At 55.2% G+C, this 25,561-nt stretch overlaps 1 protein-coding gene across 1 annotated transcript; it reads right to left on the bottom strand.

Moving 5' to 3' along the window:
* Positions 1–6,670: 6,670 nt before the first annotated feature.
* Positions 6,671–18,619, bottom strand: INSYN1 (inhibitory synaptic factor 1). Its single transcript, XM_032342505.1, has 3 exons — positions 17,848–18,619; positions 16,700–17,426; positions 6,671–7,465 (listed from the first exon to the last, which is right to left on the bottom strand). The coding sequence occupies exons 2-3, from the start codon at positions 16,853–16,855 to the stop codon at positions 6,743–6,745; spliced, it is 879 nt and encodes a 292-aa protein (XP_032198396.1). The 5' UTR covers positions 16,856–17,426; positions 17,848–18,619; the 3' UTR covers positions 6,671–6,742.
* Positions 18,620–25,561: the final 6,942 nt, after the last annotated feature.

Below are 25,561 nucleotides of genomic sequence, written 5' to 3'. Positions count from 1 at the left end.
AGTGAGGGGATCCCCCCCCGCCGCAGGAAACCTGAAATCTGTATTTTTATGTAAAATCCTCTTCAAATTCTGTGTGGGGAGCAAAGCAAGTGTTCAGGCCACCAATTTCCAACCTCTGCAGGAGAGGCAGAGAAATACCCAGGGGAATTGGAGAGTGAGTAGTGTGGGTGGGGCCTGAGGGAGGCGCCTCTGGGCTAGAGAAGTTCTTAGAGCGCTCCCTTCAGGGAAGGAGGTCCTCCTGCAGCTTCCCTGACCGGCGCCCAGCCTCCAGCCAGAGCCAGAGGAACTCTTCTCCTGTGAAGAAGCCAGAGGGCGGGCCTGAACTGGGTTTTCCTTTGAGGAGGCAGGAACCCAAGGAAGACCCATCCACTGAATGTGCAAGACTGTATTCCCTGTCTGGTGACCACCCTGAAAGATCCCTCCTCTTGTCTACGCAAGATCTGGGGTGAAGCCAATCCTGAGAGGTGCAGCCCCTCATTCAGGTACCAGGGACACTGCAGTGTGCCACCCATGAAAGGAGTGTTAGGCTGAGCACCCCTGGGCCCTGTCCTAGAGCCGTCTCCTCACCAGGCTGATCTCTGGCTTCACATTCCTGGCTCCTTTCCCAGAAACCCCCTGTCGCCCCCCCCCCCCATGCCTCTGGGATCACAGGCTACACCCAACCCTCTTCACTCCACACAGGCCAAACGCTGGGCTCGTCATTCCTGGGAATCATCCTTTCTTGTTTGTTAGTTTTATGGATTTAACTCTCCACTCTCACCCTGGGTGAGATTTACCTCCTTCCAACATTGTCCCTGGAGGGAATGGTCAGTGGTGGGGCCAAATGGGAGAGATGGTGCCAGTGTTCTCTCCTGCCCCCTGTACTCCTGGCTTGCCAGTGAACTTCTCTTCCCCATCTCTCCAAAGCGGACTTAGCATCCCGACCTCCTTTGGAATCCTTCCCATAATCAGTATATGGCTTGGCTGCCTCCCTACAAGTCTACTAGGAAGGCCCTACCACTGACCCTAGAGAACCCCCACAGAAGTCAGGGTCCCCCAGCCTTTTTCCACTGTTCCTCTGCAGGCTGTGACCTATAGTGACACCCGCCCTGTGTTGCCTTCTTGAGGGTGGAGGATGGGTGGGGTAGAGCAAACGGCAGGTGAGTTGGTCCTGGAGACTGGGATTTGTAACGTGGCAGGTGGCAGGGAGTACACCCTGCAGGGTCTGGGGCCCTGTGTGGTTGCCTGCAGCGAGAAGCTCCTGCCCTCTGCATGTTCCAGCAGGGATAGGAGAGAGAGGGAGCCGCCTGCACAGGGAACTGAGAGCCTCAGGCAGGTGTGTGAGCTTGAATGTTCCTGGCAGGGAGTCAGATCTGATCAGCCATGGTGCCTGGCTGTGGACAGCATTGGCCTGAGGTCACCCACCTCGGTCTCCTCGGCTGGCACGGCTGGGGCCAGGTGAAGTGGGAGAGGTGGGTGTTGACAGTGGTGTGCTCCTCCGCGCAGCTGGCTTTCAGGCCCGGCACGTGGGCAGAGTCAGGTCTCATCAGGGTCTCTGGCTAATCCGCCTGGAAGGGGGCAATGTGGCCCCCACGTCCTAACCCCCACCCTGATGGGAAAGGAAGGTTCTGTGAGAATGCGTTGCTGGAGCACTGCTTAACCTGTTAAGATATAATGACTTTGGAGGGCTTTAGCAATGTGCTGTTTTACTTAGCAATGTGCTAATCACGTGCTATTCTTATCCATTCATTACAGTTGGTCCCTGTCATGAGCACTTCTCCTGGCTAATGCTTGACTGAGCTCTCTTAATCTATTCTCCCAGTCCCGGACTAGACAGGAAAGCTAGATTCCTTCCCCCGCAGTCAGGGGCATGCAGCAGCTCTGAGGAGGGTGGTGAGACTCTTAAGTCCCTTGCTGCTGGTGCTCCCATCTTTCCCAAATGATGCCAACCCTTTGCTGTAGCATGGTCTCTCTACTCTCCGCCGGACGGCCATGTCCCAGCCATCTGTGCAAGGTTCTGCCGGCCCCAAATACCCTTGGCGCCCTCTTCCAGGTGCCCAAATTCTACTCCGTGGCAAATGCATTCCATTCCAAGTCCGTCCTCCTCCCAGAAGTCTTTCCCACACCCTGTAACTCCTAACAAATGCCAGTTCAGTCCGGATCAGAAAAGGGTGGGCATCGATATGGCTGAAGCCCTTGGCTTCCAGGCTCTGCTGGAGACGGGAGAAGGGGAAAGTTTACTTTGGACGGGGAACGTGTGGGAGTCTCAATCCAGATCCTGTTTCTGTACTTAGGAGCTGGTTATTTGGGGCAGGATACTCTACCTGTCTGTGTCTCAGTTTTCTCATCTGTAAAATGGTAATGGTCTCAGTTACCTGGACGGGTGTTGTAGAGTAGGTGAGATCATTGACACATGGTGTCTAACACAATACCAAAGAGGAGGTACTCCATAAACATATAGAGTAAATAATACTAGCAATGTCAAGTTCCCAGCCCCCTCAATTTCTGACTGTGCGACTTTGAACAAATTCCTTGTGTCTTCATTTGCACTGTCATCTATGAAGTGAAGATTGTATTTCATCCAAGGATTCAATAAATAATTATGGAGCAACTTACGACGTGCTGGGCATTACTAAACCTGTCATTTACTGGTAGTTCATCCTAGGTAGTCAATAACTGTCAGTTTTCTTATATAAGTCACAGCTGGACAGTGGGAGATAGAGGGGTTGGCGCAGAGGAAGGGGACTCAGGAGACGAAGGCGGAAGGCGAGGCCTGCCTCACTTTTCCAGCTTCCTTCCTACCCTTTCCCTCTTCTGTCAGTACAGCCTCACTTTGCCTCTGGTGGTGGGGGCGGGGGGTGGTGGATGGTGCTGGGATCTCTAAATGGTTTTCTGTCCTTTCTGCCTCTTGGTCCCATCAGACCGCATGTAGAGACTGGATCACCTGTCCGTTGCCTGTAAAATGGAGACAGTGGTACCTCTTTATTCTCAGACACTGGGGGCACTGCCACAATGTCCACCTCATTCAGAGTGGTCTCCTCACCTAGCTTTTCTGCAGCTTCATGCTCCTGGCTCCTCTCCCAGGGACCAGAGTCTGGACACAACGTCACCCCTGACTCCTTCATCCTGAGGCCTCACACCCTTCCCTTTTGCCTTTTCCCAGCCCCCAGCCACACAAGACCAGATCCCCACGGGGGCTTGTGTGTATGTGTGTGCATAAGCAGCGTGAGACCGGACACAAATAAGATCTACACAAATGAGATCTACAATAAAATTGGATTGAACGAACCCACGATGAATGCCCCCTCTGCAAATGGGATTCATTCATGATCCATTCAGTGCCAAGCTCTGTGTCAAGGGCCATGGCATTGATGTCACTAATCGTCAAGCTCTCTAAAGACTGAACGTCATTCACACTCTCAACACCTCCCTGTCCTCACCAGGCCATCTGTCTCTCAGACCTCCAGCCCCCTCCCTCACCCCCAGAGCTCCCCAACCATGGATTTTGGCTGCCGCAGATGTTGGAATGACAAGTCACTGACTTTGGGGTCAAAGCCTGGTGCCATCACTCACCCTGTGCCCTCAGGCAAGTTATTTAACTTCTCAGAGTTTCATGGCTCTCATCTGGAAAATATGCATGCATCAAATTGCTTATCTCATGTTTGCTGTGGGGAATAAATGAGATAAGGCTTATGCTTAGAACACTGGCCAGGCACATAGTACATGCTCAGTGAATGTGAGCTATTTATGACGGTTAGGACTCCTCCTGCTCACAAGCTCGCCTCCCTCCCCCTCTGCCACAAGCGTGAGCACACAGTCGGTGGTCAGTAAAATAAGATTTCCCAGAAATAGGGAGATCTGATAGACATACTGGGTAAGGAGAGCCAGAAACTGCCAGAGGTTCGTAGAGGGAGAGGGACTTGCCCATGGAGGAGCAGGCAGGTCTGGAGGAAGATCTCGGGGACAGCTGTTTCTGTCTGAAGGACAGGGAGCTTGTGGCTCATGTCTTCCACAGCTCCACAGCTCTGACGGCCACAATTCTTTCCCTGGTTGGCCATATTTTGCGTTTTAAGTCACAAGCAAGCCACAAGGAGCCCACGCCACTCTAAGGGAAGCCCATGCGGGTATAGCATAATTATAAGAGGAATCAATGACTTCTTTGGCCTTCCAGAACCTCTACCCATTTTCCTCTTCCAGGGGCCCCTTGCACTTTTGGCACATTTGAGGCAAGTAGCCAGGCGGCGGGACAGGGAACAGCAGACAGATGTCAGCCATGCCCACATGGACTCCCAGAGCTAGAGTGGATGGCTGTGTATGTAGCGGTGGGGTGGGGGGCGGGCTTCTGGGAGAGGCCAATGCCTTGTCCAGGGCTCTCTCGGAGATCTCTGGCTCTGGGCCTCCATTTCTTCCTCAGTGAAATGGGGACCATTCTGTAGTTTCTCTACCCTGACTGTTGTTAAGACCAGAAACAATCTGGCCATCAGAGAGGAAAAACAAGTTGGAAGGTAGAAGTGGATGTCTTGCCTCAGAGCTAGGTGAGTCCAGACCCGGGAAGGGACTGCCCCGTCCCCATGGTCAGATAGGGCAGGCCCCAGCTGGCTCCTTCCTCAGGGGAGCCCCTAGCATCCATCCTCTGAGCCACGTCCTATCACTGAACCGCCCAGGAGTGGCCTTGGACTGACAGAGGGACTCAGACCCCGAACTCTCAGGCTGGCCCCGGCAATTAGCACGACCACCCACCCCAGCCCACCCATGGATTTCCGCCCCAGAGGCTGCACCGTGGCTAGCTCTTCAGGGCTCTGACTCCTGACCTCAGCCCAGGCCTGAAGGGAGATCCCCACGCTGCAGTCCACACATCCTTGGCCCGGCCCGTGTCATGCCAATAGCACCCTCGGCCTCTGTTCCAGACTGGTCTGCACCATCTTTCTGTCTCCCCTCTGCTGGGCTCAGGCAGGGGCAGTCTCAGCAGAGACCCCTCCCAATGGGTCCTGGTGGGCTGTAACTCTACCTTAATTGAAACGGGCAGCAGGGAGGCCCCCCGAGGAATGACATCCTTGCTGTGCCTTGACCACCATTTCCCTGCTCCGAGGGAGGGTCAGTGGATGGAGCTGCGGCTGTCCCGGCCTCAAGCTGCCTTGGGGGGAGGGCGCAGGCAAGGCAAAGCAGTGGCCCAGGGCCAGCTCCCAGTTGGGGGTGTGTATGGCTTCTTTCCCCACACCCCTTGATGCTCCCCTCCCTGGAAAACACTGGAAACCAGGCTGGGAGTCACACTGATCACAGTGCATGTCCAATCCCATTTCTTATCTTGTCAAAGGCCCACGGCAGCCAGTGAGGTAGGTGAAGACTTAGCAGCCCCATTTTCTAGACCAGGTAGATAGGCTCAGAGTGGCAAATGGACTTGCTCAAGGTCACAAAGCTGCAAGAGAGCAAAGCCAGGGTCAGCCTGGAAACCACACACTCAAGGGAGGCAGGGTGGCACAGGCTCTGTGACTTCAGGACAGTTACTTAACATCTCTGAACCTCAGTCTTTCCATCTGAAAACTGGGGACAGTAAGAGTTCCTCTCTTATCAGGTTATTGGGAAGATCAAATGAGATAACGTTCTAAAACACACTCAGTATAGCAGTGGCAGAGACCTGCCCAAAAACGGTGAGCAGGGATTGTGATTATTGGCTCAAGGATAGGCAGGTGCTGTCCCTGTGGAGGCCGCGCCCCAGATGAAGCCTTTTTGCCTGTGGGTTCCCATGTTGTCTCTGCTGGTGGCCCTCGAGACCTGTTAAAGTGGGTTCAGGTCCTTGTGTGAAGAAGCAGGGGCCTCGTAAGGCCTTTGGATTCCTCTCTGGGTCTGCCTCCTTGGAGAAGTTCAGGTGCCTGCCATGAGCCCTCATTCACAGCTCCCCGCCCCCCCTCGCCCTGTGGCTGCTGCCTGCTTTTTCACATGGGCCTCAGGTCTACACTGGGCCTACTCAGGCCACACTAGGCACTGGCTGGGGCTCTGCCCTGAGTCTTCTGTCCCTAGAGGACAAAGCTGAGGATGGGGGCTAGAAGGATTGGGGGTGGTCGAGTCTCCCCAAACAAGCCTCCGCCTAACCTAGCCTGATCTTCCAGGGTCTGGGGAAGTCTGCTCCCCAGCATGGAGGCCTGCCCATGGGAGCAGCTTGCTCTTGCTCTGTGTCCTCAGTAACCCTGAGATGGAAGGGGGTGGGGTAGGGTTATGGATCTCCAGGTAAGTTTGCCTTTGGAAAGGAGAGGCAAAAGTCTGCCCTAGAGCAGAAAACATGGGGGGAGGTGGATGTAAATGATCTTGGGTCTGGCTCAGGGACCCGCTAGGCCCTCAGTCCTGCCTGTCAGACCAATAGTTAACCCTGACCTTGGACTCTGCTCCTTGTGAGCTTGCCACCTACAGATAAATCCCCTCCAGGACAGGGCCAGCTCCAGGGTCAGAGCCAGCAGCCAGAGCCAGTATGCTCAGGAACCTGAGAGAGGAATCCCACCTAATTTACATACTTTTGAACACCCCTTCCAGGAGCCCTGTGATGAGAAGGAAGGGAAGGGGCTTCTGGCCACCCCTTCTGGGACCTAGATGGTGAGGGGGCACCTCTGTGTCTAAGATGAGCTCCGAGAAAGCTCTGGGGCCTTTGGGGCTAGATACTTAGCATTTTAAAATTTTATTATGACTGCATTTGTTTAAATATATATATATGTATATATATATATATTTATAGCTCTATGTACCCACCGCCCCCCAGGCCCCTCCCCAGCCCCTAGTTTTTCCCCTTGGCTTTCTGTTTGGCAGCTGTGTAGGGCAGCAACGTCTGAGTGCTCTTGTCTGACACCGTTTGGGTGCTGCTGTTCCTTGTGACCCTTCGGGTCTGCTCGGGGGCCAAGGTGGGGCCTGGGCGGCGGCCAGTCAATGGAGAGCGCCTTGGCTTATAGGGAGCAGGGGAGGGCTTGAGGGGGCCTACATGGGCCTCTGGACGTGGCGGCTCTGGGGACAGGCCCACCTCCTCCTCCGCCACCGCCTCCTCGCCGTCCTCTTCCTCGTCATCACAGCACAGAGCGTGGTAGAGCACTTTGTCGCTGAACCGTACCCTCTCGCGTGTGCCCGGGGTCCGCTGGGGCAGCTGGCCCTTCACAGGACCAGCACCGAAGGCCTCCTCGCTGGAGGAGTCCGGGGTCTCCACCCGAGGCCCATTGGGGATGGGCGTGCCGCCATTCATGAGCCGGTAGTCAGGGCCAGCCCCGGGCCGGGTCAGCTCAGGGCCGTCCACGGAGTCCGAGGGCGTGGATGCGTCCAGGAAGGAGCAGAACTCCCAGCTGTCTGAAAGGATGTCCGCCGTCATGAAGTCCAGGTGCCCCAGGTCGAAGGGGCCGCCCACGCCCGCCTTGTCGCTGCTGGAGGTGCTGCTCACAGTGGCCGTGGTCCAGTCGTCTGGCTCCAGTTCAAAGTCGAAGTCTGAGGTTAGCTTATCGATCTGGCTCACCACCTGGCCGGGGAAGGAAAGAGGGGTGAGGGGGCCTAGCATCATATGGGTGCAAGCATGTCCCCGTCCCACCCTGCTAGATGCCTGGCTGATGACCCCAGAGGATGGTCACGGGTTTGTCCACCTGTTGAGGGCCCATGTTGGACAAGGGTGAGCAGGTTTGGGCCATTTCCTACTCCTCAGCCCCTCCTTCCAGCCCTGCACCCTCACACCCCTCTCCCCCAAAGCCAGCTGCTGCTCTAGGCACAGCCCTGGTGCTCAGAGCTCCATTTTCCTTAGATGGAGAGGCAGCTGTTTACACAGGGCTGACCCTCCAGCAAGGCCACTCAGTGGAGAGATGAGCAGACCACACACCTTTGGAAAAGAAATGATATGGGGTGACCATGAGGAAGACTCTGCCCCCGTTTTCCAAACCCTCCTGGACCAGCTTGTGCTGCTGGTCAATGACTGTCCTCGTGGGTCTCCTCCACCGCACCCCCACAAATCCCAGAGCCTCCTCCCTCCGTCCCCACCCTGTGCCCTGATGAGTGGAGATCAACCCTGGCTGTTGAGGAAGGAATAACACAAGCATCATTTGGTAAGCAGTAAGGAAACCCCCCTCTCAGGCCCAGAGCCGCTTGTTACAAGCACTTAGGGGGCAGCTTGGCTGCCAAGCTCAGGGCACCCAACTCACCCCATGTGCAGGGACACCCTGCCTCTATCCAGGTGGCCTGCCTCAGGACGTCCCCTCGCCTAGGCCCTGCAGCACAGAAACTGGGATGAAGACAGTGAGGGGAAAAGGGAGACCCCATCAGAGATGTCAGAAGAGGACCGTGTAAGAGGAGGAGAAATGATTCCGACCAAAACTGAAAACAGCCAAACAATAATAGCCAAGTAGAGAGACCAAGGGACCCAAATGACCCAAGGACAGGACATACACAGTGAGTCACTGAGCCCAGGATCCAGTCCCAAGCACCTCCCTGGGGCCTTTTCCCAGGGTCAGAGCAGTCTGTTACTGAACGAACTAAAGAAGTCCTTAGTCTAACGGATGTTTATGAGGATGACTGCTGCCCAGGGGTGTGCTAGGTGGTCGGTGAGGGGTGGGGTAGGGAGTCCCCCAATGTGCAAGATGAAAACAAAGCCAAAAATCATGGACTGAGGTGTTTGGGGGCAGCAGGAAGTTTACTTGGTCAGAAGTTGGGGCGGGGGAGCGGTTTCTGATGGTGACCTGGTCCGTCATTTTCCTTCTGAGGCTCAGTTTCTCAATCTGCAAATGGGGAGGTTGGGTGAATGGTTTATTTCTAAGGTCCCTTCCATCTCTGACATTTTAGAACTCTGTGTTTATAGAAATGACTTGAGAAGCTGTTTTGGGGTGTCCATGCCTAGGGATATCCACTCCTCATAGCTCCAGGCCCCCGGGGTGGCAGGGACACTTGGCTGAAACCTGCAGACTGGGGGAATTAGGACATTTGGATTTCAGATTTAACTTGGACATTGTTCTGTGTGTCTTTGGGTAAGTCACATAACCTCTCTGGACCTCAACCATTCAAGTGTGATGACCCCAGCCCTGCCATCCTCCCCAGGGCTTCATGTTTAGCAATGAGGAGGGCTATGAAAAGTCTCCCTGGGGCACTGATTAGAACAGTGTCATCATCTCCCATCTCTGAGCACCTACTAAGTGTCAGACTTCCACCCATGAGATCATCCTCTCCTGAGCTTCTAGAAGATACACCACAGGCACAAGTAACTGCGGGGAGTGGGGGGGCTGTAGTTCCCAGCCCCTCCTGCTGCTCCCCTGCAAAGTTGCACACCACTATGAGGTGCTGCTGTGATTTCTGGGCTTGGGCAATGGGGACAGGGCGCCACTCTCCAATCTGGCCACCCTGTCTTATGCCCCCCACACCCAAGTGACTCCCTCTCCCTCAGAGAAGCTCACATCCCTTAGAAGCCCTTGCTCAGCCCGAGCCCCACTTGAGGGCTGGGAGCCCCGGCGCAGAGCAGGGGGCTCGCACACTGGAGTGTGCTCCAGCCTACCCCCTAGAGTTTCTGATTCAGTAGGTCCTGGGGTGGGGGAGGGGGACTTGGGAAGGCACATACCCAAACTTCCAGGGGCTAATCCAGGGGCATACTTTGAGAACCACTGGCCTGGGGCCTGGGATGGCAAAGACACAGAACCTCAGAGTGTTGCCAGCCTGAGGGGAGGCCCTGTGTCTCTGGGACAGCCACACCCTCAAATGAGACCCTGACCAAGTTGAGCCTGAGTCCGCTGTTGCACAGGGTGGGGACACAGCTAATAGGAATCTGGTTGAGTGACAGGCTATGACCACACAGGGTTGGCTGAGGCCAGGCTGGGCCCAGAATTGGAGCTCCTAATGCCCTGTGAGGAAGACCACACAGGCCAGGGATCTCTAAAGGGGCAGTATCTCTAAAGCTGTCAGGCCTGGACACTCTCCTTCCCACCCAAGAAGTTCCTGCTGGCCACCTGCTCAGGCAGCCTTCCCATTCAGCCCCTTCCCCTTCTCCATCAGAACACCCTTCTCTGGTTTCATCCCCAGGGTATGGAGGGATGGGACAGAGGGGGACTAGCAGTCATGACAAGGAGGCCACGTCTCAGCTAAGGAACTTGAAGCACGTGATTTTCCCTCTCCAGTCTCCGTGTCCTCCCTGAAAGTGGGATGAAACTCCTCTCCTCACCAGGGTGACGGGGCCTCACTAGTTATGGGTGTGGCTTAAAACACAGAATTGGCACCACCAAGCACTTAAGAAGCCAGGCTGTGGAGTCAGACTTAGGGTCCAACCCTGGCCTCACCCTGACAGGCTGTGTGACCTTAGCCAAGTTACCCAGCGTCCCTGTGCTAAGTGTCTTCATGAAGGGGAATTTGAGTTGTATCTATTTGATAGGGCCGTTGGGAAGATTTAATGACATGACGCACGGGAAGCAGGTAGAACAACACAGACTAGATCAGTACCCACCGTGTGCCCGTGGGTGCTCCTACGGGACCAGGCGCCTGCACCAGGCCCAAGAGCGGATGGGAGTTTCCAGTGCCTGTGGCAGAATAATGGGACGTGTTGGGCATTTCAAATCCTAGCACATGGGGGGTACCTATGTTCCTTCAAGTAGGTCTGTCTCCAGACAGAGCAGAGGGAAGCAGAAGAGGGTCTTATAGCCAAGAGGTAATGAAGCTCAAAGGCAAATCTGGCCCCGAGCCTGAGGGACAGGCACAGCTACTTGCTGAATGACATAAGTGAGGATCAGAAAGAGGAGTCATGTGCCCAGTGTACCCAGACGGTAGGCAGGGCCCCTCTACCTCACTTCATGGGGTCCGTGGGGATGGAGGAGGGCGGGCAATCCCCACCTTACCTGCCTGTCTGCTTCCGATGCCTCGAAATCTGTGATTTCTCTCTGAGATTTAATAATCATTTTGCCTGCACATAATTTGGGATTGTCTTGGAGTGCAGGGAAATAATTATATATACAGAAGGACCGAGAGGGGGAGAAGAGAGAATGGAGAGAGAAATGACAACATAAAAATCAGAGAATCATGGAGCCTCAAAGCCAGAGGGACTGGAAACACTGCTGACTTCAGCTCCTCACTGTGCTTGCTGATGGGGACACTAAGGTAAGCCCCAGGCACTGGAGGAGCGGAATGGAGCCCACAAGTCAGGAGTCCTGGCACCTTAAGAACAAGACTTGCCTGATCTGGAGGGGAAGGGTAGGGCTGAGAGCCATGACAAACCTGCCCCACCCCGAGGGCGTCCCCAACTGCTGTCCTGTTCACTGCCTCAGCTAGCTCATCTGAACGACTGTCCCTGTCTGGTGGCAGCTTCCTGCCCCACTCCTGCTACATTTAAGGCACTTAGTAATCAGCCAACGGGACCATGTCACCCCTCCACTTCCAGCACTTCCCTGCTACCCAGACTCCTGAGCCTCTCGAACGCAAACCCCCACCAGCTCTGGCCTGGAGGGTCTTTGTCCTCCAGCAGGTGCTACCAGTCTGCCAGGCTTGCCTCCTCACCAGCTCTACACACTCCCCTGAGCCCGCTTCTGCCTCTGGGCCTCACCTGGGATGCTCCCTCCTTTGCTACTCATCCATCTCACTTCCAGAAGGAAGTCTTCTCTGACGCTCCGTTGAGGACAGGTTCCCTATGACAGGCTCTCAAGGCACCCTGTGCCTTTCCTAAAAATATTTTCTGATATTTATCACTGCTATACTTTAATGCGCATGTATGTTATATGATGGATGTCCCCCCACCCCCAAGACAGTAAGCCCCCCGAGGGGTGGGACTGGGAATGTTTTGCCCACCATGGCAACCCCAGTTGGCACAGAGATTGGCACACTGTTGGCAAATACAGCCATTGATGAGCGGATGAGGTGAGACAGAGGCCTTAAAAAAATTGCTGGGGGCAAAAAACAAAAACAAAAACAAACAAACAAAAACATTGCTGGGGGCTGCTCTTCTGAGATGGAGTTCCACAGTTCTCTCTCGCCTGCCCAGCCCTCCCTCCAGCCCTGGCTGAGCCTCCATGCCAAGGAAAGCACATCTGTGTTCCCTAAGGCCCCAGAGTCAGGGCTGAGGACTCAGGACTCCCAGCACAGGTATCTCCCTCACCTCTGGCCCCTTCACCTCCCTCGGCAAACTGCTACCTCCTCCCCTCCCTCCCAGCTCCCCAGGCAGCTGGTTACATAACTGGAGATCTGCATTATTTATGACCACTGATTATTTTTTAATTTTGTGATTATGTTATTTATTGTCTTGCAGGGGGAGGGGCTGTGCAGCTGGGGAGGGGGGAGAGAGCTGACTGTGATTTATGACTCTCATCCTGCAATTTGGCCTAATTGGCCAGAGAGCTTCATGAATCTGTCCAAAGGAAGAGAATGCAAAGGGAAAAGGGAGGAAAGGAAGGTGAGGAAAAAATAAATAAATAAATAAGAAGAAAAACTCCGCACAATTCTTGCTGAGCTGCGGGTGATAGAGCTGACCCACTTTGGCACAGCTCCGTGGTCCCCAGCCTCTCCTGCCCTGCTGCTTCCTGGCCGGGCCACAACCATCTCGTGCCTGCACAGCCCCTGGCTCTCCATGCCGCCCCAGAGGCAGCCCCTTGCCCAGGGGACTGCACAACTGCTAGCAGGCCTGTTCCCTGTGAAAATCAGGTGTGTGTGTGTGGGATCCTCCATGGCCACCCCAGGTGGGCAGGCATGCCAAGTTATGTCCCCCCACAGTGAACCTGAGGTTCATTTATGAGCTCCTATGCTGAGTGACATCTTGGGCAGGAGGAAGGGGAGGAACTCAGCTTCTGGAAGGCAAGGATGAGGGTATTTGACCCTGACCTTCGGGGCCCCACAGCTGGTGGGGAACCAGGAGAGCAGTGGGGAGGCAGATGCCCATCCAGAACCACAAGTAGGAGGTTGCTGGAGAGCATGTGGTGTTCTCACGGAGGGTATATCTGAATACCATGGTCTACAAGGTTCTGTGTAATTGGACTCCCTGCTCTCTCTTTGACCTTTCTTTTTTCCTGCTTTTCTCCTCCTGGTTCACCCCACTCCAGCTGTTCTGGCTTCCTTTTTGCTGATCTCGAACATGCCAAGTACACTTCCATACTTCCTCCTCAGGACCTTTGTATGAGCTGCACCTACTGCCCGGAAGGCTCTTCTGGATATCTATTTGTCTTGTACCCTTTGGGTCTCTCTTCCAAAGGCATCTCATTGGAGACCCCGTTCCCCCATCACTGTCACTCTGCACCCCTTTCCATGCTGGAAGAGGGTGGCACTGTCTATCGCAGGAGAGGCTGAAGGGTACCAGCCAGAAGGCCAGGGGCCTGGCTCGGACCACTCCAATCATGGCTAAGAAGCTCATAGGACTCCAAAAGAACAAGGCCACACATGGAGTAAGGAGCCGGCGAATGCCAGAATGTCTCATTAATAATATCGAAAAGATGTGGAGCTAGTTTTGTGTCCATCTCTGTGCTAAGTACTTTATACACGGTAGTACATTTAATTCTTACAATAGCCTGGGGCTGGTCGCGGAGGTATAACATTCAGTATCCTCATTTGCCAGAAAACAGAAGCCCAGAAAGGTGAAGTAACTTGACCAAGTCCACACAGCTAGGAAGGGAGCGGATCTTGGATTTGAACCAGAGACCTCTGGCTCTAAGAGCCTGTGCTCTTAGCCTCTGGACTGCGCTGCATCTCTGAGTTAAGATGCATGGAATTTTGTGTAGCTTCGAGAGCCTGCTGGGATTGGCCTGGCATCCTGGAGTATTGGGGAACCTAGGAGAATGAGGGCTAATTAATGATCGACTGTCACATCCCTCTGCGGCAGTTTCAGCTTTCAAAGCACTTTCACATTCCTCCCCTCTCTTAGTCCATTAAGGAACTTTACCCACCCATGGGACGGACCTTGCTTCCTATCACATGGGGGAGCTCGGTGAGAGCTGGAGCAAGGGTCTGGGAGGGCGGGGGAGCTTTGGGAGAGGGAACTCCAAAACCTTTAGGGCCGTGTTAGCCCCACTTACCACATACCAAGCCCCAGAGAAATCCTTGTAAGAGCATCCTGAGATGGGGAAGATTGGCATCCCCATTTCAGAGATGAGGAGACAGAGGCTCAGGGTCTGAGGGAGGAAGTGCTTTAGTGTCTGTCGTCTTTCTGTGAATTTCAGGCTGTATGCTCCAGGGGACAAGGACAGTTTGCCCTGATCAGTGGTGTCTGGGGCTAAGGGAAGTGGAGCAGCAGGACGAAGAGAATGGACTTGCTCCTTCAATCAAGCATCCTGTGGTCTCCCCCTGCAGTCTTGCATGCGAATCTTGCCTTTATATCTAAGTGTTTTGCTGTCCTCAGCTCAGTGAGCCTTGAGCTGGTCGTGTCTGGGGAAAGAGGTATAATGAACAAACAAGCACCTGCCTCTACCCTCTGGACCTTGGGTCTATCCATGCCCCGGATGGGCATGGGTAGACCCAAAGGGACTGAGAAGAGCCAGGTAGATCCTGCCTTAGAAGCCCCCTTGGAGGATCAAGAACCAAGATCACAGGGCTATAACCCCATACGCCAAACCAAGTCATGGCATCCCCATTGAGTAGCTCCATTCCTGACAAATCCCATCGCACGGGAAGTCAGCTAGGGTGTCTCCTCTTCTGCCTGGGCCTCCCGGAGCCTCACCTGCCTTCCTCAACACTCCCTTTGGCCCATCACCCTGTGTCCAGACCCTGCCTGGGGGATGGGGGAGTTCTGAGGCCTGCCCCCCTCCCAGCTGGGTGCCATTGGCAGCGGGCAGGCAGTGGCATACGGGGTAGATGCTGGTTGCCGTAGCAACCTGCCAAAGTCTTGGGTGGAGGCACATGGCCTCCAGGGTATATAGGGGGAGGGAATGCATCTCTCTCTGTCCTGGCTCAGGCCTTTGGGCTGCACAGCCTGTGGACCTGAGGCTCTGCTGTTCGAGACGTGGGGGTGGGTGAGTGTATGTGCTGAGAAGAGAGAGAGGGAACATCTAAAAATCTGCAAATAAATCCTAGTACTTCTGGTGTCCCTGCCTCGTCCCCAGAAGGGCGCCCCCCTCAGGGCATCACGGCATGAGCATAAGATAGCATCTCTAGAAGACCCAGTCAAGATGCAAAAAGGTCGCTGGCTGGCCCACCTGCTCTAGCCTCAGAAGAGGCAACAGGAACCTGAGTTCCAGTTAGTTCTGTCCCTGGTAGGCTGTGTGAGCTTGGATAAGGCCCTAGCCCTCTCTGGGCCTCAGTTTCTTCAAACAGAAAATGGACAGGGCTGGTATTGACCTATGGATGACCTGGAGGACCATGTTTGGGGGGACAGGGGAGGCAGATCGGGGAAGATGCTCAATTGAGAGTAGGTTCTGTGCTGTCATATTTCCAGGCTTAGAGTCAGTCCTGGCTCTTTTCTGGGTGGGCTCTTTCCTGGCATAAGTCCCATACCCTTGCCCAAGACCGAGACTCTGGATGGTTCCCATGGCCCTGATGGACCCAAAGAGGGTCTAGAAAAAGATGGGCTAGGGAGTGACAAAGAAGGGTTTTGTTCTTTGGACCAGTGAGGTTGGGAGAGGAGGGGTCGCTTGGGGGCACCTGGCTTTCACCACAAGGCTGATTCTGGGCTGAGGGGCTGCCCTGCCCTGCCCCACATCAGGTCATGTCCCAGCCTCTCCACAACCCCTCTGCTCTGGATACAGCTCCCTTCAAACATCTCCTGCTCCTTGGCTCTCAGGTCAGGCTGCAGTTGGCACCTACCATCACCCCTTCTTCTCAATCCTCCTAGAGCCCCCATCCTCCCGCACAGCTGGCTGGGGAAAGCAGGAACCCATAACTCCCGTTAAATCACTCTTTCTGCTATCTCTGCAGGGGCCCTGGTTATAGGGAGGTGAAATTTGCCTAAAGCCCACCTGGCTGGCATAATGGCACCCAGTGGGCAAATTCAGGCCAGTGGCTCAGAACGCTGGTCATGCATTTTGGGCTTGAACACAGCCCAGGGGGCAGGGCTGAGGACATGTGTACCTCATTACCCCAGCAATGTGGGAAGCAGTAATTAAGCCGGGTTCCACTTAGAGAGACAGAGAGGGACACACATCTCAGGATCTCTCAGTGACTTTTCAGCCTTGGCAGAAACATTCAGAACTCTGGACAGGGATGCACGCGTTTAGATGAGATTTCTGCCCCCATCCCCCAGCCCCCAACCAAAGTACACAGGAACCCTGGTACCCACTAGCAGCCCCTTGGATGCATTCCCATCTCAGGGCAGGGAGCATATAGCTGCTTCAATTTTTCCAGGATCAAGGGTTCTGAGTAGCCTGAGTGTGACTTCCCGAGAATGCTCTGAGCTAGGCCTTCTCAGTAGGGCCATCAACACTCTTCCAGAACCGTTTCTGAGCAGGTCGGAGTCTGGGAGGCAGATGGTGGGGTCAGAAGCCAGCTTGGGCCCCAGGAGAGTGTCTCCCACTAAGAGGCTATGGTGGGATTTAGTCTATATTTATCACCTTGGCAGCCCCGAGTGCTAACCACAGAACCCTGGGCCCATGACATGTTGCCCAAACTGGCTCTGCTACCTCAGGGCCCCGCTAGTCCTGGAGTATGCTGAGGTCCCTAGCAAAGCAGATTTGGGGGAAAGGAGAACAAGGAAAAGGAAGTACCCAGCAAAGTGACACGTGTGCATGCAGCTTTGAGTACACACACACACAAATGGAAACACATATGTGTGTTTTTTGGGCCAGGCTGAGGAAAACTGGTCTGGGGGGCTGTCTGGCCCCTCACTCACCTCCCTTAGCTCCTTGGCCACCTCCTTGAGTTCCTGCAGGATGCCCTCAAGCTGCCCGATGACCATCTTCATGCGCTGTCGGATCCGCTCCCGCTGGCCACCACTGCTGGGGTCGTCACTGGGCTGCCCGAGGTCCGGGGCGCCCCGAATGTTCATCCTTTACCACGTTGCTGCAGGCCTGCCCATATTCCCCCCAGCCGGGCACACGCTGCGTCTGCCACCACGGAGCCCCCCTCGGCCAGGCAGAGCTCCACATCTTAACGGCCCCCCAGCCCACCCTGGCCCTGGGTGGCCTTCACCCAGCCCCTGCCCCCTGCCACCCCGCCTCCTCTGCCTCTGGGTGGGGAATGGGACACCCAGAGGAAGACAGAGTCTGACGGAGGGGGTCAAGGTGAGGACACAGGAGGACAGGGGGAGGGGCCTTGGGCCTCAGGAGTGGCCGCCAGGACTTGGAGTGCCTGTGCCTGGGCTGAGCTGATCTCTGGCTGAGCCTGGACACCGAGGCAGGGGGATGACTCTGCAGGGACTAAGGGTAAGAGATGCCCTTGGGATGGGGGAAGGCAGCAGGAATCCCTCACAACTCCTAGGAGGTTGCAAAGGCAGAGGTCTCCGGGTGCAACTGACACCTGCAGAGGGACGGTGGCTGGGGTCTTCCAGATGTGGTTGTGGTGGGGGCTCCAGATGTGGGCAGCTCTGAAAAGGGAGCTGGATGGAGAAGGGCAGCCCCCTGCAGAGAGAGCAAGCCTGGCGTCAGCCCTCCCAGGCTGCACCACCAGCCGGCAAGCAATGCCGCTGCCTCCCTCCTCTCGCCAGCCTGCACCCTTCGTCGCTGGGGATTTTTTTTTCCTTTGTGGGGAGGGGTGATGGAGGCAGATTATCTACAGCATAGCCCTTCCTCTAGAAGGAAATGAAGGAGTCCCTGCTCTAAAGGCAGAAGTCCTCAGCCTGCTACGGGGCACCCTGCCCCAGCTTCCCCAGTCCCCCGTGCCTCCACCCCCCAGCCAGGCCTGGTCCCGCTGGTTCACGAGAGGGCCTCTCCAGTCCTTCCTCCTCCCTCCCAGTGCCCCCAGGGTGCCCTCAGTCCCAGCGGACCCTCCCTTCCTCAGCCCCGCCTTCCCTCTGAACCCCCGCTCTGCTCCCGGACTCACCAATGGTGGGGACACCAGCCTTCCTTCCCAGCAGCGTCGGGGGCCAAGCCCCAAGAGGACGTTGGGGGGCCCCCAAGGCTCCCTAGGGCGGGCTTCTTTCTCTGGACCCTTCGGCCCCCGGCCACAGGGAGGTCCTCAGAGCCGCCTTGGGAGACATCTGGACGGTGGGAGGGGGCGGGGCCTCCGCGCTCCAAGGAAGGGGGCCAGAAAAATCTCCCCCAACCCCCGCCGGGCTCCGGGTCGGGAACCAGAGAGGGTCCGGGGGGCTCGGGGCTCCGAGGCCACAGGTGACCCGGGCGCCGGGCGACCGAGGCGACGCCGGGCCGGTCCCAGCGTGTGAGCCAAAGTCGGAGGGATCGGAGGGCGCCGGGATCCCCTCAGCCCACTCCCGGGATCCCCCAGGCTCGGCACAGTCAGGGATTTGCTCTGTCCAGTCCAGATCGGCCGGCTCCGGGCTCCGCCGGGATCTGCCTGCCCTGCCCGGAGTGAGCGGGTACCGCTGGGCGCCCGGGGCGCGCTCAACCCGGACCCAGAAGGTCCGCACTCCGGCACCCGCGGCGTCCGGAGCGGCCGCGAGAGTCCGCTCAGCCCGGCCCCACTGTCCGCCGGGGGCGAGAAGGCTCCCACCGCTCAGTCTGCGGTCGGAAAGGTCCGGAAGCCGCCGGACCCGGGGGGAGGGGCGGCGGCGGCCGCGGGGACCGGGTCCCCGCGGGGCCGGGCCGAGAGCGCGCGAGGCAGGGGGCCCGGCGGGGCTGGGTTCGGCGGCCCGGGCGCGGGCGGGAGCGGCGCCGGGCGGAGCAGAGGAGGCGAGGAGAGCGAGAGGAGGAGGAGGCGAGGCGCAGGGAAGGGAGGGGAGGGGGCGCGCGCGGCGGGCCCGGGCCGGGCCCGGGCGCACCGGGCTCGCAGCCTCCGCTCCGCTCCCGCCGCCCCCCTGGCCCGCTCCCGCTCCGCTCGCCGCCTCGCCAGCCACCCGGCGCCGGGTCGCTGCCGGTGGGGCAGAGCAGCGCGGGGTCGGAGCTGGGCCTCCCTCCGCTGCCTCGCCCTGCCCTGCCCCGCCGGGGCTCCGCGGGCCTGGGCCCGCTCCCGGAGCGCCGCGCCGCCGAGCCGCCCGCGCCCCGGCCGCCCCCGGCCCGCCCCGCCGCCCCCCGCCGGACTGGCCGCCCGGGCGGGCGCTGGCTCCCTCAAAGGCCGCCCGGCTCGCTCGGCTCGGCTCGCTCGGCGCTGTCAGAGAAGGGGCCGGCCCTGCGCGCCGGGAGGGAGCTTTTAAAGCGACACACACGCCGCCCAGCGCCGAGCGCCCAGCGCGCGAACCGGGGGGTTTGACTGGGGGTGGACCGCAAGGGTCCTACGCCTGCGGGGCTGGAGGCGCACTAGCCGGGCGGGGACTCCGTCTGACCTCCGGGAGCGGAGGGGCAGCGGTCTGGCCACTTAGTTCTTCCCGCCTTTCCAGGCACCCCTATCGCCCCTTCCCCCACTGCGGTGCACCCCAAACCTCTCTTCTGGCGAAGTTTTCTTTGCCCAGACCTTCCCCATTTCCCTTCATCATACCCAACCTCCCCCAGACCTTGCTCTGAAGCAGATTAATTCAGAAAATAGAATACAGACAATCTTTACTGAGCACCTACTGTGTGCCAAGCTCTAAGGTAGGTAGAGCTGGGAGTCGGAGGCTCTGGTGACAGGTGTGCGTTAGACATAGATCATTTCTTCAGTTACTCGTCCATTTACTCAACATTTATTCAGCACCTTCTGTGTACCAGACAGACTAGACTCTGGGGTCCTAGATAGGAAAGACAGCATTTCAGGAAGCTCACAGTTCCTGGAGAAGTTGGGGCGGTAAACTGCAGGACAAAGGCAAGTTCTTTAAGAAACGCTAAGGGATTGGGGAGGGCGGGGAGCAACCCAGGTCAGGGGCTGGCAGGCTCTCCCAGGAGGCAACCCCTGAGCTGCTTCTGGAAGGAGAAGTAGGAGTTACCCAGGTGACTGTCAGTGTGGGGGAGGTGGGGATGAGCACTCCTGGGGGGGGGGGGGAATGGTTAGAGCAGCGGCTCAGAGGTAGAAGTGAGAGGAGAGGGAGTCGGGAACCAACTGTGCGCTTTAAAACTGTGCGTTTTAGGGGCGCCTGGGTGGCTCAGTGGGTTGGGCCTCTGCCTTTGGCTCAGGTCATGGTCCCAGGGTCCCAGGGTATCATGGTCCTGGGATCGAGCCCCGCATGGGGCTCTCTGCTCAGCGGGGAGCATGCTTCCCCATCTCTCTGCCTGCTTGTGATCTCTCTCTCTCTATCAAATAAATAAACAAAATCTTTAAAAAAAAAAAAAAAACAACTGTGCGTTTTAAAACTGTGCGCTATTTGACAGCTCTGTGGAAAGTGGCTTAGAGGGAGACCAGATCCCCGAGGGGCTTGGAGGCCACAGTTAGGTGCTAGGATTTTCTCCTGAGGCAGAGGGGTGGGATGATGTCAGAGGGGAACTTGGACTTGCTTGCCTTCTCAGGAGATTCCCCTGTGGCCTTGTGGAGCTGAGGGCTAGGCCACAGGGAGGAGACCAGTTAGGAGGGTGTAAGAATCCGGCTGAGAGAGGGGGAGGCCGGAGTGGGAGCAGAGACAGAGAGGAGGGGAAGCTTTAAGAAAAAATTTAGGAAAATAGGACAGGATTTAGGGCTGAACTTTGAGAGAGAGGGAGAGTCCAGGATGCCTCTTTGAGCTTATGGCTTATAACTTGGGAGCCTGGGAGCATGGTTGTGCGCACAGTTTTGCTAGAGAACCATGGGTCTGGGGTCTGGGGTGAAGATGAGGGGTCCAGTTTGGGACAGGGGAGGTACCCTGAGGACAACTGATTATACGGTTCTATGGCTGGCCTTGAGAGGGGTGTTGTGTTGTGTTTTAAATTGAATTGTCTTTAGGGAGGATGAGATTAAGCAGGATGATTGTGTAGACTAGCACCCAAAGCGGGATGTCGAGGCTGGAATTTTGGAAAAGAGTCCATGAGTGAGATGGAGCAGGAATAGTCAGGGAGGTAGGAGAAGAACCAAGAGAACGGGGAGTCTTGCGGGCCTAGGAGGACAGGGTTTGAAGGAAGGCATGCTCCGCCATGTCAAAGGCTGCGCAGAGCTGCTGGGAGAGATGGAATGCAAGGAGCCCGCTGGCCTTGGGACTTAGGAGGCCACAAGTGATGGGCTTTTGGGGGAGGAAGGAGAAGGAAGGTGGCAGGAGCCTTATCATGGGGCATTGGGTGCTGAATGTTGGTGAGGAATAGAAGTAAGTCTAACTGACACTATCAAAAATTCAGTTGATGGGGAGGTAGAGATCTGGAACTAGAGGCGGAGGAAGGATCAAGAGAGATGGGGCTAAATGGTGGTTTTGAGCCTGGCCCATGGAGGGTACTGAATTTTGGGGCCAGCAGTGTGCTGAGGCCAGTAGTGGCTTCATCAATTCTCCAATCTCTCTCAGAGGGGTTTGTACAGGGGTCTTCCAGAGGCCCTGGGTGAGGGTCTAGTTGCCTCGGGTGAGGGGAGATATTCTCCTGGGGATGTGGTGAAACCAGAGGCCACACCCATCATCATTTTTTTAAAGACTGTGGTAAGATGCACATAAAATTTACCTTCTTCACCATTTTTAAGTGTGCAGTTCTGTGGTATTAAGTACATTCACAGTGTCAGGCAATCACCAACACCATCCATTTCCAGAACTCTCTCCATCTTGAAAAACTGAAACTCTGAATCCAGCTGGTGATAGCTGTCCATTCTTTGTCTCCCTCAGCCCTTGGCAAGCATCATTCTGTTTACTGTGTCCGTGAATGTCACTACTCTAGGCACTTCAGATAAATGGATTCCTATAGTCCCACCAACCATTTCACAGAAGGTCTGATGCTAAGGCTAGCCAACATCAAAAACGGGCTGAGCCTGAGGAAATTGAAGGAGTTTCTATCCTTGGGTCCACGGGACCATCTGTGCACGTGCAGGGTGGGGGAGAGGTGTTTGAACATGGGAGTTGTTAGGAGACAATGAACTTTGTTTCAGAGGCTAAGATGGGACTGCTTAATACTTACTTGATTTGCGGTCTCATTCATAGAAGTGAGTTATTTAGGAAAAGGGAAGTGATATTTCTTCTGCTACCTATGTGGATCAAATGTCTGGGACCCACATCCACTGGGTAGACACCCAAGAGGGCATCCAGAATGGAAAAGCAGAGGGACTGGTGTATATGTCTTCTGAAGATGGGGTAGGCTGATCAGAGCAGACTGGAGAAGAGGCTTGTCAGAAAATATCTCTGATTATACATCTCCAAAGGGCTACCACAGGTGAGAGGGAATAACTAGGTTCTGGGTGGTCCTCAGGCCTGCCTTCCTTAGTTCTTGGAGACTGACCCATTCTCTCTTCCCTTCGACCTCCCTGGTTACTTGCCCAGATGTCCTACCCTTCAGATCTCTGCTTAGATTCACATTCCCACCCTCTTCACCTCTAGACAGACTTCCCTAGTCCTTGGTTGGCAGACAGAAACAGAAGAACTCTTTTGGCCCTTAACCAAATGTTTCCCAGGATGTTCATTTAATATGTTAGCTGTGTGACCTTGGGCAAGTCCCTTAACCTCTCTGAGCCAGGATATCCTTATCCTTAGCCCATAAACATTTTTATTTTTCCCTATATTGGCTGCCTTGCCAAAACGGGGGAGGGGAGTTATTTTCTAATGTCTCTTTGACTCAGAAAAATAGGATGATAATAGTACCTACTTTCCAGGGCCATTGTGAGCTTGGAATAAAATAATGCATCTGGAAGTATTTGGCCCAATGCCTGGTACCTGATAGATGCTCCATGGCTGATAGTTGCTATCAGCTCTTATTAATGGCTTTGTGAGGCTCTGACCTCCCCAAGATGGTGTCTGTGTCGTGTCTGCCCCTGTCTCTTGCATGGACCAATGTAATGGACTGTGACAGTTAGTGACTTTTTATCTCTTTAGTCTGTTTTCCATCATCCCACTTCTGGCATCCCTTTCCTTTGGGAAACTCCCCCTATTGTCACAGAGACCTAGTGGGTTGTCCATTGCTGTGCTGACTTATCCTACCGCGTTGCCAGCCAGTGACCTGAAATGCACATATCATCGAACGTCATCCTTTGTCTAGCACCAGTGACCGGCCCAAGGCGTGGGCACACTACCCAAGCAAAACCTGGATCTTTCCCTGGAATTGATATGCGGACACTGGGGGGAGGGAAGCCTCCTTACTGGGCTGTAGATGTTACTTACGGTCAGCTCTCCCACTAATTGGAGAAGCCAATCAGGGCAACAGAGGGGAGAGGAGTTTAGAGGGCATGCTTGTGGCACTGAGACCCAATCTTGACTCTTATGGCCTGGAAGTCTTTCTTTCAGTCCTGGGAGCAGCAACCACATCCTACCCAACTCGAAGAGCCAATAAATGCCTTTCTTGCTCCAACTTCTTTGGCTGGGCTTCTATCTCATACAACCAATGGGAGCCTGACAAATACGCTCAGGGAATATTAACAAACAGATGACTGACTAAATGATTGAATTCTGGATAGGGTGGCGTGTTAAAGATCCTGAAACCTGAGGGTTGGGAGCAGCTGCCCTGTGGCCATAGGAGGGAGAGTGGATATTTGGGAAGTTATTACATCAGGCAGACTTGGGTTTCAGTCCCAACTCTGCCATTTACTAGCTGTGTGATCTTGCGCAAATTACGTACCCTCTCTGAACTTGAGGTTCCCTATCTGCAAAATGGTCAAAGTAATGGAGACTGCATAGGCTCGCCTTGAGGATGGAATGAAATAAGAACACATAGCACCAAGCCCTGTACCCTAGGAAGGGACATGGGAGACAAGAGCTCGAAAAATGGTAGCAATCTTAGCACGCAATCCATTGTGGCTAATAGTGTAGGACTGAGATAGGCAAGCTGGTCAGGAGGGAACCAGGATTCAATCTGCAAGCTGAATTCCCAGAAGGACTGGGTCCTGGTACCAGGGAAGTGGCACCAGGGCCAGAGAGAACATGTTTGGAGAAAGGAGAGAGACAGCAGAGAAGCTAGCCCTGAGGCAGTGGAGTTGGAAGGCCCATATGCTGGTTTTTCTGCTAACCACATGACTCTCTAAATCTTCCCAAACCTCAGTTTCCCTTCTTTGTCGATACTTTCTTGATAGATATCTTGAGGACTCAATCCATGTAAGACTGAGGGCACAGGGCTTAGTAGGTGTTCCATAAATATTACCTATTGGTATCAATGTTTGCCGCTTAGGGAAATATCTGAACACAAAGGTAGGATCAATGGATAATGTTACCAGCAAACTTTCCATGAGAAAATCCCCAAGTAAAGGACCATCTGTCTCTGAATCTCCCAGGACAGGCCATTCCAGAATGAGGAGGAGATGACGTGTTTTTCTGCAGCTGGACAGTGATGGGGCTTCTACTGGAGATACCATGTCTTGGAACATTTCTGTCATCTTCCTGCTCCCTGTCATCTTCCCAGCTCCGGCAACGTTTTCAAAAGAATTTTCTGCAGTGGCTGCCTCTTCTTCCTCACTTCTGATCACTCTGCAAACCTTATAACCTGGTTTCTGCTGTCATTACATTGTTGAAATCACCCTCACCGAGCAAGACGGTGTCCTTGCTATGACCTGCAGACACTTTTTCTCCCCTGTCCAAGGTGATCGCTTTATGGTCCTGACCCTGAGATGTTGGTGCGTCCCCTACTCTATGACAGTATAGCTAATTTTCTCCTGGTTCTCTTCCTACCTGAGTACTGCTTCTCAAGGATTCTTCTTCTGGTCCCCAGGATGTTGGTGATCCATGGGGATTCTCACTTGGACTCTCTTCTCACTCCATACACCTCCCCCAAGAGAAGTCTTCCACAACCCCTAAAGGTTCTTGATTTCCAATTTGCTATTTCCAGAAGTGACTGTTCCAAAACTTCAGACTGTATTGCTACCTGCCTGCTGGACGTTTCCATGAGGATGTCATGTAGTCACCTCGAACTCAGTGTGCCCGCGTCAGGACCCATTGTCTTCTCCCCTCTCAATGTAGCCCCTTTTATTATCTCCATCCCAGAGGATGGCCCCACCCTCCAGCCCTCCACGCAAGCTGGAAACTTGTGATCTCCTCGACTCGGGGTTTCCCACATCCGTTTGGGCTGTTCATTCTACCTTTTGGTCCGTTTCCCACATCCGTTTGGTCCTGTTCATTCTACCCTTTTAACACTGTGTACACTAGTGTCTTCTCTCTACTGATGACCAGGCCCTGTCTCGGACCCACTGGCCCCTGCCTTAGCTGATGGCTAACTAATGGACCTGCCAACCTTCAGACTTATTCTGTGGAATCCACTGTTGCTGGTATCAGTTTTCTGGTCTACCTGTTATGACCCTCCATGGCTCCCCATCCTTACAAGGCAAACCCCAGCTCCCTAGTTTGGCATTCACCTCTTTTCGGGAGCTTGCCCTTGTCTGTCTCTGCCAACCTCCTCTCTGCAGCCTCTTGCTTCTGTCCCTTCTGCCGGGGGAGCTCCATGCAGGTCCTCATACACGACTCCCTTTATACCCTTTATACCTGCTCTCTTCTTTGTCTGGAAAGCTCCACTGCTCTCCCTTTTCCTTGAGAACAACCGCCAGGACTTCCTGAAATAGTCTCTCCGTGTGTAAGGTCCCTCCTCTGCACCACTGTAGCTCCCACGTCCTCTGCAAGTATGGCAATAGTCACATTACACGGTCATTACCAGTTTGA

Source organism: Mustela erminea, chromosome 5 (genome assembly GCF_009829155.1).
Source record: "Mustela erminea isolate mMusErm1 chromosome 5, mMusErm1.Pri, whole genome shotgun sequence".
Taxonomy (NCBI): Eukaryota; Metazoa; Chordata; class Mammalia; order Carnivora; family Mustelidae; genus Mustela; species Mustela erminea.
Note: the sequence above shows the minus strand (reverse complement) of the source record. Positions and strands in the feature narration are given on the sequence as shown.